The 17,962-nt window shown below is 38.0% G+C and overlaps 1 protein-coding gene across 16 annotated transcripts in view; it reads left to right on the forward strand.

The window, feature by feature from the left end:
- Baz2b (bromodomain adjacent to zinc finger domain 2B) overlaps positions 1-17,962 on the forward strand; it is a 213,038-nt gene that overhangs the window by 126,555 nt on the left and 68,521 nt on the right. For 12 of the 16 annotated variants that reach the window (XM_057755621.1, XM_057755630.1, XM_057755623.1 and 9 more), the window contains 4 exons: positions 3,391-3,579; positions 8,528-8,692; positions 9,706-9,902; positions 17,629-17,829. In XM_057755621.1, the coding sequence (XP_057611604.1) occupies positions 3,391-3,579; positions 8,528-8,692; positions 9,706-9,902; positions 17,629-17,829 (752 nt within the window). The remainder of the gene's footprint in view (positions 1-3,390; positions 3,580-8,527; positions 8,693-9,705; positions 9,903-17,628; positions 17,830-17,962) is intronic. The other 4 variants (XM_057755625.1, XM_057755632.1, XM_057755634.1 and 1 more) reach the window with 2 other exon arrangements.

Raw genomic sequence — 17,962 nt, forward strand, 5'->3', positions numbered from 1 at the left:
ACACTCAATATTGAGTATACACGTGAATGTGTACCCAGCTGTACACATGTGTGCATACAACACACACACACACACACACTCTACAGCAACACACAAATGAGAAAAATAATTCCCTGTGAACAGTAACTTCACATTTTAAGACAGTAGATAGTTCCATGGGAACAAGGGTGTACCCTAACAGTATTTTTGCTGTGTAAAAAGACTAAAACTATAATACAGATATTATTGAATTAGCTTCTATAATGATTAATTGAAGTTTAGTGATTTCTTTTGCAGTTAGAGCAGAGAAAAAGGTGGTAAACATTTACAGGATGAGGGGTTGAAAAGATGTTATATTTTTAGTTGTTTAAAGAATGACTCTTGGTTATTTTAGCCTTTTAAAAGGCAAAAGGACGAAAATCCTTTTGATGTTTCCTACAGTCAGTATTTAAGACAGACTTTTCTTTCATAATTTTGTATCCTAGTCATGGTATGAAGAAAGATTGTGACACAAATATACAACAACTTCCTGTTGTGTTCGGATTTTCCAGGAATGTAGGGTTCTAGTACAGGGAGATTCAGTTTCTGTTGTCATGGAACCCAGGCCCTGGCATAAAAACCACATGCACTGAGATGTTACAGCCGTGGTAGAGTGGAGGCAGGGAAGGGAAAGAGCTTTGTAAGATCCTTAAGAAGGCATGTATCTGTAGGAAGAAGAAAAACCCACTAAAATATCACACCTTCAGGTTCTTCTTAGACATCACTGTTTTATGGTTCAAAAATCTTTATTGTGATCAGATATCTTGCTGATTTTTATTTGTTGCTACAGGAGTAATAAGCACTCAGGTATTTTACGTTTTCTGCCCATAGAGAGACTCTTCAGATTTAACTCGTTTGCTTCTTCATGTTTAATTACGTATTTCTGAATGTTTTTTACTGCTAACTCATTAGTTCTCATTGAATTGTTTCAACCATCACTAATTTCAGCACTTTCCAATTTTTGTAATATTTTGTGTAGGTTTTTTATTTTATTTTATTTTTTTCCCCCCGACAGGGTTTCTCTGTAGCTTTGGAGCCTGTCCTGGAACTAGCTCTTGTAGACCAGGCCGGCCTCAAACTCAAAGAGATTCACCTGCCTCTGCCTCCCGAGTGATGGGATTACAGGTGTGCACCACCACTGCCCGGCTCATATTTTTTTTTTTCATTAAGCCATGATTACATACATATAGTTGGCAAGTACAATTGAATAGTACTTCTTTTTAAAAGTATAAATGAAATGGAGCTTGGGAGATAGCTCTGTGAGTAAAGTGCTGTCAGCAAATGACCCAAATTTCAGCTTCTGAACTCAAGTAGAAAAGGAAAAGTCCCAAACCAACAACTTAGTATGTTTGTTTATATGTATAATCCCAGTCCTGGGAAATGGAGACAAGTGGGTCTCTGAGGCTTGCTGGCCAGCCAGTCTGTTCAATGAGTGGTAGACCAGTGAGAGATACTGTCTCAAAGGAAAAGGTAGACAGTACCTGAGATCAACACCAAGGTGTCCTCCAGCATCCGCATGCTCACACACACACACACTCAGACACACATATACATGCACAAATGCACACATGGCATGTATTCATATGCAAATAAAAATGACTATTAGTTTGCCTCATTTGTTAGCAACATGCAGAGAAGGAAGTATAGTTCTTGTATGTTGTCAAATACAACTGAATCGAGAAGTTGGTTTATTTGATGAGAACCAGTGATGGTGATAACTGTATTTGTTCCTGTTTTAGCTCAGCTTCAAGGGTAATATCTAGAATCTGTAATAATTCAAAAGTACATTCAGATTTTTAAAAATTCATTAATTTTCTGTTCTGGCTTCAAAGAACAAAACCAGATTGATTGATGAGAATGTACACACAAGGAAGATATACTTGATACAACTCATTTTAATATTTGAATTTTAATGAAAATATTAGCATTATTTCATTTAAAAACATAAGGTTTTTATCAGTCTATGGAGGGCTATAGGTTTTGTTTTCTTTAGGACCAGACAGTTAACATTTGATAGACAACTAAGTGAAAAGCAAAAGTATTCTCATTTACAACTTACTTTTTCATTTACTTCAGACCTACTGTGTAAAACTAATGGAACTGTCATCCATAGTCATAGTTGACCTAGACCAGAGATAACACATGACTCCTACTCCGCTTAAACACTGGACTACAGGTGTATTCACAGAATCGCACACCTTTTCCCCTCAGAAGTACCTAGGGCAGGCCCTTGCTTACTGTTAAACAGTATCTACCTCCCCAGTGCTTGTTCATTTGTTTTTAAGTCAGTTTCACTAATTAGGCCAGGTTACACTTGACCTTATGCAGCCCAGACTAGCTTAGAACCTTCTGAGTTCTGGGTTACAGTTGCGAACCACTCCATTCATAGACGAAGTAGGTCTCATTGTGTCTTCCTGGCTGACCTGGAACTCCCTCACAGACCTCCACTCATAGAGATCTTCCTACCTCTGCCTCCTGAGTACTGGCATTAAAAGCCTGCCCTGCCATTAAAAGTAAATTCTTTTTTTTTTTTTTTTTTTGTTTTTTTTCGAGACAGGGTTTCTCTGTGGTTTTGGAGCCTGTCCTGGAACTAGCTCTTGTAGACCAGGCTGGTCTCGAACTCACAGAGATCCGCCTGCCTCTGCCTCCCGAGTGCTGGGATTAAAGGCATGAGCCACCACCGCCCGGCTTAAAAGTAAATTCTTTAAACAGACTAGAATACTGAGCTATTTTCTTAATATTTCAGACTAGAATAATATTCTGTTTTCATAGTAGGCAGCCAAAATGTCCTAATTATTTGTTGTAAGTACAGAAAGATTTTTCTTCTTGTTCTGCAGCCGACTACAGATATATTTGGGAATCCATCTAGAAATGCCATAGTAAGTGTATTAATTGTGCTATTTTGGCAGTATTTGACTTCAGTGGCATAAGCTGCCTTTTGGGAATCAGGATGCTTTTCTCAACAAAATGTTAGACAGGGAACGGAGCTTTTGACTGCACATGAAAACCATGTCTCTTTGCATTGAGTATGATCATTTGAATGTTGAATAGAGTTGGGATTTGCTTCATTGGTTTTCAGGGTTAGAATCATGGGATGTTTTTATTTTTCTCAAGAATGAAAGAATGTGATGTTAACCCAATGCACATGTTTTGACAAAAGGTCAGTTTCATTTCCTTAGGTCAGTTGTGAGACAATCTGAAATTCAAACTACTAAGGGTAGTTTAATTTCACAATGCTTTTGTGTTATTAAAGAAATTAGAAAATTAAATTTAATAGATAAATTATGTTGTAAGCATCATGAGTGCTGAAATCAGGTAAATCTCATCTGTTTTATCTAAACAACTTTAAGTGTGTTTTTTTCCCCCTCCCAGGACATTTATTCAGACCAGCTGGGGATCAGCCGTTTAACCTGTCCACAGTGTCGAGTGCCTTCCCAATGGTCAGCCACCCAGTCTTTGGTCTACATTCAGCCAGCTCAGGGCATTCAGAATTTGGTGGTTTGGGGACACTTGGTACACCCACAGCCTTAGCCGCACATCCCCAACTAACATCTTTTCCAGGTAAACATCTGCTATCTGTCACAGGAAAGGAGCAAGGCCTGCAAATGCTCAGACAGGCATTTGTTATTAACTGAACAGCAAAGCATAGTGTGTTAGATTCGTGGGCAAGAGTTGGCTCACTTTTATTCTATATAGCAAAATACAGTCACTATGTGTGTTGGGATGCCACAGTTAATTCGGTATTTAGGTGTTTGCCTAGATAACAAACACAGAATATTTAAGGCAAGTGTTTCTGGTGTATTTTACCAAAGTATTGTATGTATAAAAATGTGAGTGTACAGTTCTAATTCTTTTCAGCTTTGGTTTTTTTGGGGGTAAGGGCTGTGTGTGTGTGTGTACATGTTAATGTGTGTGCTGAGTGCACATGTGGGAATATATTGTGGAATCCAGAGGTTGAAGTCAGGTGTCCTCCTCAATCACTCTACTCCTTCATTTTTGAGACCGGGCTGTTTCACTGCACTTGGAGCTCTCGGATTTGCTAGGCTGGCACACCAGCCAGCTCCAGGTTTCTGTTTCCAGATGTGTGCTTGGCTTTTTACACTTGCTACATAGGATTGCTGTCTGTTCTTCATGCTCTTGTGGAAAGTGCTTTACTGACAATATTTAAATCAAGTATTTAACCTCACTTGAAATGTGCGCTGTGACAGAGCACTTGTCTTCCGTATATGAGACCCTGGGTGAGACACCCAGCACTGGGGAAAATTATCCTAGAACCTGAAGGTAGAGTCTTGCTTTTCTGACAACTATTTTACCTTTTTATTTTTCTCTACTTTGTTGGGAAGTTGAGGCAGAATCTTAAATATTTATACTTTTTCCTTTTTGAAAACTTTCCAAAGCATGTTTGGAATACATGTTTCCCCAGCAGTTAGGCAGTTGTCTTATATGCCTGGTAAGGGCCAATGTGACATGGAATTATGTTGACTATGGTCACACAATAGCTGAATTCACGTAAATGTTATTGAAAGTCCAAACTTCACATTAATCACTACATAGCATGGTTTAGTTTTAGCAAGGAAGCTTGGTTTAACAGCAGAGCTGAGTTCTAACTGGAAATCGATCTGAATATAAATCTCCCCTTGGACAAATCCCTGTCCTCCTTCTCATCCCTGGATTTTCAAACCTGTAAACTGAAAACCGTAAAACCGTAACATTCCCTGCTTTCTAGGGCTGTTTGAAGATTCCAGTAGACAAGCATGTCTAGTTTGCTGTCCAAACAGGCATGTGGAGTTAGTCCAGAAGAGCTATTGCCATTTTTTCCTGTCTGCTTTAATGGCAGACAAAGTATCTACTGGTTCTTTAAAAACAACCAAGTATCTTTTGAAACCCAGAGAACAGAAAAGATTTCGGGTATCTCTCAAGTACTATTTGTTGACTCACATTCTTTCCTTAATTTGATTGTCTTGGAGAGGGGATGGTGGGAAAACTTTGTGAACAGACAGTGTTGACCAAGTTTGAATATTTGCTTTACTATATTAACAGGAACTTTAGACATGTGTATATTTCTAAATCTTTTTTTTTTTTTTAAAGTATGTTTTAGGCATGCATCACCACGTAGCCCTAGCTTGCTTGAAACTTCTCTGTGTAGATCAGGCTGCCCTCAAGCATGCTGAGATCTACCTACCTCTGCCTTTTGAGCAGTATCCTGCCTGCTTCGTTCTGCTTTTAACATGGTTGTTTAGTACCAGACATCAATTAGCTGTCTCCTGAAATAAAAATTTTCCGATTCAGAATCTAAATAATGGCAATGTAAATAGTTACTGATTTATATCTTCAGTACATTCATTTTTTTTGTGGTCATTTATTTTAGATGGTCAATGAATATTAAAAAATAACTCATTTGTTTTGCTGGGTGGTCATGGCACACTCCTTTAATCCCAGCACTTGGGAGGCTGAGGCAGGGGGATCTCTGTGAGTTCGAGGCCAGCCTGGTCTACAATAGCTAATTTCAGGACAGGTTCCAAAGCTATAGAGAAACCCTGTCTCGACCCCCTCCCCCCCCAAAAAAAGCAGGAAAAACAAACAATCAAACAAAAACTTATTTGTACTTTAATAATGATGTTATTTTTAGTATATAAAACCAGAGGAGACCAATGAGACAGTTCAGTGGTAAACGGTGCTTGCTGCCAAACCTTAGGACCTTAGTTTAATATATGGGATCCACATAACGCAAGGAGGGAACCTATTCCCTCTAGTTCCCCTCTGACATCTACTGTGACATTCATACACATACATGTGAATAAACATGCAAACACATACAACAAATAAATAAAAAATATTAAAGAACCTAAACAAGCAGTGTGATTCTTGAACCCTCAAAAGGCATTCCCCCATTTCACCGGCGTTGTTCTCTGCATGAGACTGCTTATGCCGGCACACACCAGGGATAATCGGTGGCTTCCTAGAGACAGATACGTGTAGGGCAGAAGAATTAACGATAAAACGTGCATGTGTGTATGTATTTCTTTGCCAAATGGATAGAGATTACGGCTGATGATAGAGAAACCACTTTTGTTTAAATTACACTTTGGTGCAATAAGTTAAATATATAAATTCTCTATAGTTCAGAAGGGTGACTAAATGGCCACATTAGGAAAGATGTTTTCCATAGACACAAAGAAATCAGAAGGAGAAGTTAGCAATGTTAAGTAAAGTATAATTTTTTTAGGGATTATTTACATGTACCACTTTTTATTTCAAACAGCAAGTATAAACTTATGGATATTAATCAAAATTTCATTTTATACTAAAGTAGTGTTTTTGAAATTCATTTAAAAATGTTTAAAATTCTTTGTGTTTACATTTTAATGCTATAATTCTATGGAATTTTGGGATGTTTTTATATATGAGTGTTTTTTAATTTTTACCACATCACAGCCAGGCATGCACACATGTGACTATAATTATAGATCTTGGAAGGCAGGAAGATCACAAGTTTTATGCCAGCCTGAGCTAAACAGTAAATCCTGGTGCCAAAAAACAAATAACAAGAAACCTACAAAGAATTATACTGCAGGATCACGTCGCGATTCAGTGTGTACTCTAAAATATTAGCATCACACCTGGAAATAACCACTGTAGTGTTGCTTAGACATTCACCCTGTGCCTTCTACTTACGGTATTTTTGTTTACTATCTTCCATTTGATAAGTGAGTTAGCTAGTGGCTAAATTTGTATAGTTTCCTCAATATGAAAGCTACATAAACTTTCCATTAAAAAGTAATTTCTTGTTGAATAATATCAAAGATTTATCTTCATAAAAGGCCATTTTCTTTATTGTATCTAATTGATCTTGTATGTTTGTCTCTGGGATGCATACATTTTTCCTATTATTTTTCTCTAATACCTACTGTATCCTTGATTGCTAATAACAATTTGAGGTATGTTTTAATGTTGTTTGATTATATCTATCACATTTAAAAGCCTTCTACTTTGACTACTTTATTGACTTCTTAGTTATTTATGAATCTTTATATCCAACTTTTAGACTTTGGTCTGAAGTTAAATGAAACAATTATTGCTGTGAAATTGCATTCTGTTTTTGTCAACTAAGTGGAAACTAAGTTACAAACCTGCCAGTAGGAATGGGCCCCTGCCAATAAGATCGCTTTCTCCCCCAAAATATACCCCTCCTTTTATCCATCTAAATGTGGTTTAGACAGTGGTTGAGTACCTGACTGATTAACTGGAATTTATCTGGTTCAGCGTACCAGGATTCAGGGTATCATTTGCTAGCTACTCCATTTTCCAGTTTCAGCAATGGCCTTTCCAGTGTTTTACCTGTGCCGTTCATCACACACAAACACACACACACACACACACACACACACACACAGTGTTCATTTCAGTCAAAGAAATAATGCCATTGTTTAGGAGACTGTGAAGTTTAGTGGATTATCCAGTTGGAGATTGTTTCTAGGATGTGACAGGGGCAATCGAAGACAGTTCTTAGGATAATTTCCAAAGCTCTTTTTAATCTTTACTCTTTCTTGAATAAAACATATTTCATAGAAGTTGGTTTTCCCCCCAAGAGGTTTAAAGAAGAGCTACTGTTTGAATATCTGAATTGCATTCCATGATTTTCTCAAATCTAGTTGTTTGATATAAATTTTAAAAATGACTGTCATCTGTCATTTATGAACAGTGTAAAGGAAAACTCATTTCCTTATCAATTTTAAAGGTAGAAGTTTTATAAGCCTTTGTTTGTTTTTGAGAAAATGTTTCTTTGTGTAGCCTTGGCTGTCCTGGAACTCACTTTGTAGACCAGGCTGGCCTCAAACTCCCAGAGATCCACCTGCTTCTGCCTCTTGAGTGCTGGGGTTAAAGATATGCACCACCACTACTTTGCTTATGCATAACATTTTTTAATGAAAAGTTGTTTTGTAAATTTTGTTTGAGAACTGATTATTTGTTATTATAAAACCAAAAACGCTAATAAGTTTTCTTTTTTTGGGGGGGTTGTCTACAGAATTACTTAATCCATAAATGCATTTGAGATTCTCATCTGACCCATCAGATTTGTCCAAGTCAGATTTATATTGTATATAATTGGTGAAAACTCTTAAGAGGCTGCAGGCGTGAGCTTCAAATTTAAAGTCTTGAAATAGATTAATATTGGCTTCATTCTTTTTCTTTTTGACTTAGTAAGTAGATGGTATAGATTATCAAACCAAATGGTTCTTTTTAAATTGTAAGTTTTAGCAGTTTTTAAATTATGAACAATGTATTCTTTTTTAGCTTGATTCTAGAAAACTGTTAATGGAAGATTCTTGAATAATGACCTAATAATAAGAGAGGATTATATAAGTTCAAATTACCAGTTTACAGTGAAAAAATGATCAAAACTATGTGCCTTGAGAGTTCTATCCCAGGAACGTTGTTTCTCAATAAAATGTAGAAAATGGTCCATGCATGGTTTTGAAAGTTAGTTCAGTTTCCTTTTGTTTTTGAGGTGCAGAATGGTGGCGAGCCACAGACATTCACACTCGTGCAGGAGCGCCCTTCTTTCCACCGTTACTGGGAATTCCACCACTGTTTGCTCCTCCAGCCCAGAATCACGACTCTTCATTCCATTCGAGGACTTCTGGAAAGAGTAATCGAAATGGTCCTGAGAAAGGTACTCATTTCAGCACAAGTGAGGGACCAGAAACCTCTGCCTGATGCCTCTTTGCTGCAGAGTTTGCTTCTAAAAACATTTTTACAGCCTTGGGCTAGATGTTCCTATATCATCGTCCCTTAGGATTAGGTTTTCAGAGTACACATCTCCTGAGTTTCAGCTAAGGTTAGATAGTTGTGCTAGGAAGTATTGCTTATACACGATGTGATTTAGCCAGGATCTAAACCCAACTCTACTCCCTTCCCTCTGTATGTCCTTATCTCCTTACACTGAACTCGATAGAATGCCGCTTTTTCTTAACTCAGATATAATCCAAGCTAGTACCCTACATCTGTGTTATTCTTTTAAGTGTGTTTATATAGTTTCTAAGTGTTATTATGATAGTGTTTAGAAGTTACAATGTTTTAGGTAGTCCACTGCTTTTCTTTCTTAAATGTGCATTGGTGTTTTACATGCATGTGTGTCTGTATGAGAGTATTTAGTATTCAGGGACTGGAGTTACAGTTGTGAGCTGCTATGTGGGTGCTTGGAATTTAACCCAGCTCTTCTGGAAGTGCTGCCTGTGTTTTTAAACGTTGAGACATCTCTCTAGCTGTGCCCATTGCTTTTAATTTGAGTGTTTCTGAAAGAACAGTACTTATATGTAACTTATTTTCTAAACATGTTTGTTTGAGTGATAGTCACACAGTTTAATGCTAGTAAATAATTCAGTTGAATTTAATATGCTCATAATGTTGCATGATAGTCACCCACTATGGTACTCTAAAATTTTTAATCTTCAATAATACTATGCCCTTTAAGTAATCACTGCTCTCTGACCCATCACAGCTGTTGTTTTACCTTGTCTCTATAGTATATATTATGAATCTTTTATGTAGAGTCATGTGTTTTTTAGCACCTTTCTTTTTTACGTGCCGTGTTTGTAGTCTTCATCTACATTACACATGCGCAAGCTCTTCATTCCTTGTTCTGGTCAAATAATGTTCCATTATATAAATATGTTTCTTTCCAAGGTATAAATGGGTCAGTTAATGGCAGCAGTGCATCATCCTCTGTCCTTGGTGTCAGTGCGTCTGTACTATCCACTCCCGCTTCAAGTTCCATGGGACAGAATCAAAGCACAAGCTCAGGTGGAGGAAACCTTAAATGTCATCAGGAACAAAGCAAAAGTCAGCCTTTGGATGCCAGAGCTGACAAAATCAAAGATAAGGTAAGCTGTTTCTTTAAGAATAAGTACAATAAATCAATATATAAAGGAAATATTTTAAAAGTCACATCACCAGAACGTGTGGATTAATTTCTTATTTCCAACTCCTTTTTTTGCAGATCTTTTTGGTTTTTCGAGACAGGGTTTCTCTGTGGCTTTGGAGCCTGTCCTGGAACTAGCTCTTGTAGACCAGGCTGGTCTCGAACTCACAGAGATCCGCCTGCCTCTGCCTCCCGATTGCTGGGATTAAAGGCGTGCGCCACCACCGCCCGCAGATCTTTATTTTTATAGCATAATGCTGATATTAGATTAGATATCTTGGACAGTTAAAACTCACAGTGCCTGTACAAATAATATACTTGGTAGTGATAATTATGAGTTGAGCTTTTGTTTCTTTTAGTTCTTCAGTGGTGGGAATTGAACCCAGGGAATTCCACAAACTACGCCTGCATTGTACCACTGATGGAAACATACATATTAGATGTTAGCTCTATTCTAATTACTTTACATTTCGATTTCAAATTTCCCTTTGCCCTGTGTTTGGTGGATGTTAGTACAAATTGGAAAATAACATCAAAATAATTGCCTCGTAAGTGGCTGAGTCAGAATTTGAAACCAAAAATATTAACTCCAGAGTCTAGTTTAGGGGAGCAAAACTGAGAAATGTATTATTATGGGGATAATTTAGATAATCCCAATAGTCCAATTACTCCTGCGCACCCATTATGCAATCAAACAGTTGACCAGATTGAGCCAGTTCCATCTCTATGTGTAAGTTATCAATTTATTGTCTCTGAAGACTAAATACATTCTTTGTTTTTTTGTCTTTTGGCGTGAGATAGGCTTTCATAAGATAGGATCCTAGGCTAGGCGTGGTGGCTCACACCTTGAATCCTAGCCAAGGTGGACTGAGTTCTAGGCCAGCCTGATCTCCATAGCAGATTTTCAGGCTGTTAGAAGAGAGACCCTGTCAAACATAGAGCTATAAAACCCAAGAGACTGTAGACAGTGTTCTATAAGAGTAAGAATTTTTGCAGCTGGTTTAGTATTTCTTTTTCTTTATCTGTTTCTGTCTCTCATTGAATTCTGTGTATGTATGGGTTTTCCCCTCCATTTATGTTTATACACCACATGTATGCTGTGCCTATGGAGGCCAGAAGAGGGAGTAGGATCCTCCAGGGCTGGAGTTACAGACAGTTGTGAGTTGCCTTGTAGGTACTGGGAATTAGGTTCAGTTCCTCAGGTTTAAGTCCTCTGCTCTTGATTATGGAGCCAAATTTAGTGTTTCCTCCAATTCTAGTCCCCTTTGCTCTTGACTATGGGGGTTTTAGTGTTTGTTTTAGTCTATGCAGTCAGTGTGATACTTCCCTGTCAGCTGATGGCTGCTTGGCTGGTACTAGTCCAGATATAAGCAGTGGTGTACAGGACTCAAATGCTGCGCATTCTCTAGTTAGCTGCATTGGCATCACAACGGTTTATTGTTTCTCTGCAGCTGGCACAGCCAGTACCTGCTGCTCTGCAGTCCCTGGTCACTTCTCAGGCAGTGCACTTCTAGGACCTTCACATTTTGCCTGGTCTACCTCTTGCCCCATTACCAAACTACCAAATGTAGTTTTTCACTAAATCTTTATCATTCTATTTATCAATAAAGACATGGGAGTCAGAGGCTGGAAGATGGAAACCTAGCTCATAGAAGTTTAAAAGCAACTAACTCACCTTTTCTCATTGCCAGAGTCTCAGAAAGAGAGTGTCTCTCTTTGGGTCCAAACCAAAAAGGACCACTACACTCAAAGTCCCTCTCTCCTGCTTCCTGTCCATCTCTCTGTTTTCTGGACTCTCTCTCTCTGATTCCCTATGAACTTTCTATCAACCAGTTGCTGGCTCTACCTCCTGACCATGGTTGTACAAGTACAAACTCGGGTTTCACAGTGTGATCATATATCTTAGCAAGTTTTGCTGAAATATTAATGGGTACCTTGCTAGATAATTTTCCTGGTACCCCAACTGGCAGTGTTCCCCGTGTGCTAGGACCTTGGACTGTATGGTACCTTATTCCACAGTTCTGCCATACAGTGAACAAGAGTCACTTCTCTTCAATAAAATCTCTAGCTTAGCCTTAGGTGAATGGGATCATGAGAAAGAAGCCCTCTTCCTTAATCCTCCGGAAAGAATGGCTATATCTGTGATTTCTTTATTATTTAGAGAGGGCTGTTGATTATTTTTAGCAGGTATCTTCTACTAGATAATAGTTCTTAAAGTGTGGTTTTGTTTTGAGACAAGGTCCACCTTTTAGGCCAGGCTGGCGTAAAACATAAGCTCCTCCTGCCTCATTGCCTTCAGGTTGAATTTGCTGGTGTATATCAGCAATCCTAGCTACTTGATAATTCTGTTACCCTTTCTTGTTCAGACTGCTAATATAGGCTCTGCCTTCTGACTAGATCTTTTAAGAACTGGTTCTAGATGTAGAGGTATGCTCTATATGGCAAATTCACTCCAGATTTTAGTCTTTTCAAGCTTTTGGCTTCTCTTTTTCATGTGATACAATAGAAACCCTGACAACCCAACTTCATAAAATGTGGCCATCATTAAGTCCAGGTTTCCTTTATCCAAGACACCTTCAGATGCATTTTATCTATTTTTTCTTGATCTCTGTTTTTTTCAGCAGAAAATAGATATTTCCCAAAATATAGTACACCCATAGAAGAGACAGGTTGAGGGAAGTTACCTGGTGTCTCTAAGAAGCTTATTGAATGTCTCAACAGTCCAGTACAAGGCCCCCGGCCCCCGTACATTTTCTTTCTGCTTCAAACACCACTGAGCATGAGTGATGAAAGATCCTTAGCTCTTTCCTCCCAGCGATCAGTGTTAGGTCTGCTTTCCCCCTTCTGCTCTCCAGCTGCTCTCTGGTCTCCCTTAGGATGTGTTTCCAAGGGAGTCCCATCAGTGTAAGCTTCTGTTAGCTCCTGTTGTGTGACACACCACCTGCTCTTTATGAAGCCACCCTCATGCATTGTCATCGGATATGTGTCTGTATTGTATTTCTAAAAACCATGTGTCTGTTCTTTCAAACTTTGTCATCCTACCTCATGGAAGTAGTGATAAATATCTAGTGAAATGTACAACCGAAAGTGTTCGACAGGTTCAAAGCAGTGCACATAAAGGAGTGAACGTCAAACAGCCCTCTGTATGTTTTTAGTGAAGAACCTCCACTGATATTCTCAAGCAGAATTAGCACTCCTCACTACATCCTCTCCCCAGGAGCCACATTAAAACTTACCTGTAGACATTCCTCTTTTGTGAACTGTACACGCAGATACAGTACCACATTTGTTCATGCCAACAACTCAATAAAAGTAATAGTCTACAGACACTGGCTCTTAAGCAAAATTTAATCTTAAATTAGAATTTAATCATAATGTAAAATTATAATTTCGTATCATTTTAAACATTTTGAGTCATACATATGCCAACATGTGTTATGGTTACAGATTGCTTAAATAAAATGAACATACAATCCTGTATTTTTACTTTTTATTTTTCAAGGCTAAAAGCTTTGTAAAAATTTCCTCATTAGTGCTTTCCTGTATAGTTTGAAATAAATTTTTCCAGATAATTTATATGTCCTTCCTCAGAGGTGGAGTAGTGGTCTCAGGCCTCCTCATTAGAATCACTGATGAGTACATTTCCTTATGTATCACTTAGATAATAGTTCAGACTAGAGTATATAGACATGTAGCCTGTTTGGAAAGTAAAACTACTGAAGGTTGAAAGTATTCTGCTCTTGTAATTTTATATACATATTACATGTAGCCAATGCCATCTTTAAAAATTATTTATTTGCTTTTTTACTTATTTATGGCTTGAAGAAAATTTTAAGGAATATGAAATGAGAGTTTCCCTGGACAAAGTATGCAGTGAACCCTTAAGTTTAAAGTATTAATAGAGAATTATAATATGATCCAGTCATTCCATTTGTCAGTATGTACTCCAAAGATTTGAATGTGGAGTCTCAAATATATGAACTCTTCTTTACTTATTCATTCTAGCTAGAGAAGTGGTACGATTCTTCTAAGAGAGATTTATGTGCATGCACATGTCTGCTAGTTCCCAGAGCATAACTTGGAGTCATTTCCTGCTTTCTTCAGTGTGTGTTGTCAGGCTCAGGTCAGCCCCTGACCATCTCACTAGCCCAGGAGTTGGTGTTTAATGTGTTTAGTATTTCTGTGTCTCAAGATAAAAGTGTTCTGAAGATGTATTCTGATAATTATGTGTCACTGTGAATGTGTGTAATAGTACTGACCTGTGTACTTAAAAATGCTTAACTAGAGAGGAATATAAGACTCTTTGCCATGGTTCACTTTCTTTCCAAATTTGTCAATTTCCTCATTATTAAAAGGTACTATAATTTCTGCTGAGTCTATTCCTGCTAATTGACAAAGTCTCAATTTTTCTTTTTGAATTATCTCAGAGAACTTTTTCTTATAAGTTTTTGATATGGTAAAAAGATCCATTCTAAGATAATATCTTCCTTCTGCATTAAAATTCCTATAAGGGAATATTTGGAGGGTAATATGACCAGAATGCAGTTAAGATTCCGATCCACATGATCCACATGTGCCTTCTCTAATTTCTCTTCAATCAAAGCCAATTCTCTCTCCACTTCAGCTGATAGTTCCCTGGGACTATTTAAGTCCTTGTCACCATCTCGTGTTTAGTTTAAATTAATCAGGTCTTCATGTTTTATATCAATATTGCACAATATATGTGAAATGTCTCCCCGTAATCTTTGCAAATTCTCAAGAGTCTGTAGTCAGTCTTTCCTAATTTGCTCCTTTTGGGATCTGATTTTTTGTAAACCTATTTTATAACCTAAATAATTAGTAGAGGCTTCTCTTTGTAATTTTTCAGGCAACTTTTCTTCACTTCTTTCAACATTCTGAATTTTTGTTCTCCCTTCTGTCACTGTTCTTATTACTCAAAGGAGTGTGGGCTTAAAACAGGCATTAGCTTCTTCAGTTGCTCTTGGAAGGAGTTTCCTCCGTGATTGCAGGAAGTGACTGAACTTGATTTGACATAGAGGCTTGCAAGGAGCCCCTCATGGAGTTTCCCAATGGCAAAGAATTACCTTGAATATTCCTGGTTGACCTACATTCATTAATCTAATGCCTGTCTTTGCCCCACCTTCTGCATAATCCTGAAGGGAGGGGTGTTCTGAATGGATTATTCTTAGAAAAAACATTGTTTCTGGGAATATGCTGTTTAAAATCCCTTTTAAGGTGAGCTTGGTTGCCACCATTGAATTTTCTTCAAACCTCTGGAAATTACCTCTCCTAAGTATCATCATGAGATTCAATATGTATTGTATGTTGGATCCATTCCTCCAGTGGAACTGACCTTACCTTTAAGGGCCACATTCTCCTTTTACATTGAGAAATGACGTTTTCAAAAGCCAGATACTCAATTATTTGTCTAGCCTCTGAATTTGGTACTGCTAAAGCCAGTCTTTGTAAGAAATCCACAAAGGCTTCCTTTGGACCCTGTATAAATAACTTTCTGACCCAATTATTCAAAACTGCTTCAAGGCATAAATCCAGGGTATGATCATCATATACAGTTTTTTCTATATTAGCATAATCTCCATGAATTTGATCTTGAAAGATTTTCATACCTCTAGGTTTACCTTCTTCAATAATTTTTGCCTCTTCTCTGAATCAGGTACTCCATTGTAATTGTGGACCAGGCTCTAAAATCCTTTTGATCAATTCTCTGGTCTGTTCCAGCATATTCTATTCTATTAAACTGATAATGAGTTTTATAGTTTATCTCATATTCATACATTCCTATAATGGGCTTATATACAATCTACCTTCTTCATTCCTTCCTCCTCCACTTTCTCCTACATAACCCTCCCTCCCAACTTCTTGTTCTTGCTGATGTGTGCTCTACTTTGTATGTGCTCTTTCGTCCCTTTCCCTCTCATTACCCGCTGAGTAGATTTATTGTTGCCTGTATGTACATGGGTGAAGAACCATCTGTTGGAGAATGAGTAACCCCTCACTGCCTGTATTTGTAAGATAAGCAATTTTCTCTCTCCCAATGGCCATCAATTGCCAGTTTCTTCTCAGGTATGGGTTGGTCTTCAGAGGCCCTTTCCCATCATCTCTGGGATTTTGGTTGGTTGTTCCTCTTCAGGTCTTCTGCTCTCACAACCTCTTTGAATTGTGTGTGCCACTACACCTTCATGTCTTGAAAAGTATCCTTCACTACAGGCTTCCAAGTATTCTGGCTGTTTCTTAAACATAAGACTGCTTGTAAAATATGAACTATTGTCCCTTTCTGTCAGCTTTTAATATTATTCAATATTTTTTTCCAAAAAGTCTTAAATATTCTAAAATTGTTTTTTTTCTCCTGTGTGATCGAGTGATTAATTTATAATTTTGTTAAAAGCAAGGTATCACTCTGTATCCCCGGCTGGCCAAGATTCACTATGTAGACCAGGGCAGTCTGAAACTGATAGAGATACACCTGCCTCTACCTCCCGCCTTGGGTTTATGTAAAATATTCTTGTAAAGGATTACATTTTTTTCTTTTCTTTTCTCCCCCCCCCCTTTTTTTGGAGGCGGGGGTGGGGGGGCTTGTTTGTTATTTTTCCAGACAGGGTTTCTCTGTATATCTTTGGCTATCCTGAAACTTGCTTTATAGACCAGGCTAGCCTCAAACTCAGAGATCCACCTGCCTCTGTCTTCCATATGTTGTGATTAAAGTCATGCTCCCCCACGTCCGGCCAGGATTACTTTTTTTGACATAGCTCCATAAATCTCTTGCCGTCTACAGTGCCTTCCATGTGTCATTCAATACTGGATACTACTGCTTTTTGTATTTAAAATATGTTCTCTCCTCTCTGCACCATTACTCAATCTAGAGTTTCCTGGGCAACAATTCACTGTGGCACACGGTTCTCCTAGGTCTCTCAAAGGCTGTTTGGAGCATCTTAGGGAAATGTTTAAACGATAAAAACTGTATAGATAAAGACATTCTAAATCTGTGTAATTATTTTTGAATTTTTGATTCAATGTTTAATTTTGCACTATTTGAAGCATTGTGGTGTAGATGAATCTACATATGTGCGATATTTGTATTTTAACTGTTTTACATGGAACTGTCATATTTTATGCTCTATGCAAAGGTATAGAATTTACACATCAAGCAATGTAATAGAATTATTTGTAATCATTTTAAATAGAAGAATATAGGAATTTTTTATATTACAAAAGCTGTCCCCACCACATAATAATATTTTAGATCATTTTTTTCTTTCTTTTTTTTTTTTTGGTTTTTTGAGACAGGGTTTCTCTGTGGTTTTGGAGCCTGTCCTGGAACTAGCTCTTGTAGACCAGGCTGGTCTCGAACTCACAGAGATCCGCCTGCCTCTGCCTCCCGAGTGCTGGGATTAAAGGCGTGCGCCACCACCGCCCGGCTACATCATTATTTTTCTAAACAGTTTAACGGGAAATGCATTATGTGATAGCCATGTCAGATCTTAGAGTTTCTATTGATGATTTCCTGCCACATAAGTTAGTTAATAATAACCCTTATGATATATTATTTCTCTTTCCTAAAATGGTGTTTTGAAGTTGAAGATATCACTTGAAAATTAAAAGAGTGTGACTTTACTGAATCCTGGATTCCTTCAAAGGATTAGTTTACCAAATAATGCCTCTGTCTCCAGAAACCTAGGAAGAAAGCTATGGAAAGTTCTAGCAACAGTGATAGTGATTCGGGCACATCGTCAGACACCTCAAGTGAAGGCATTAGTAGTAGCGACTCAGACGATCTGGAAGAGGAAGAGGAAGAAGGTCAGAGTATCGAGGAGAGTGAAGAGGAGGACTCGGACTCCGAGACTGAAGCACAACACCACAGCGACACCCAGGTACCGTTTCCATGAGCCTGGGTCTGTTTCAGGGAGCCCTGTGCTGTGTCTCTAAGGGATCAACAGTGCCTTGTAAAATACTCTCTTTCTCCAAGTTATCCCACTTGCTGCTTTTAATGGATGCCAAGATAAC

The sequence above is a fragment of the Chionomys nivalis genome, chromosome 22 (assembly GCF_950005125.1).
Source record: "Chionomys nivalis chromosome 22, mChiNiv1.1, whole genome shotgun sequence".
NCBI lineage: Eukaryota > Metazoa > Chordata > Mammalia > Rodentia > Cricetidae > Chionomys > Chionomys nivalis.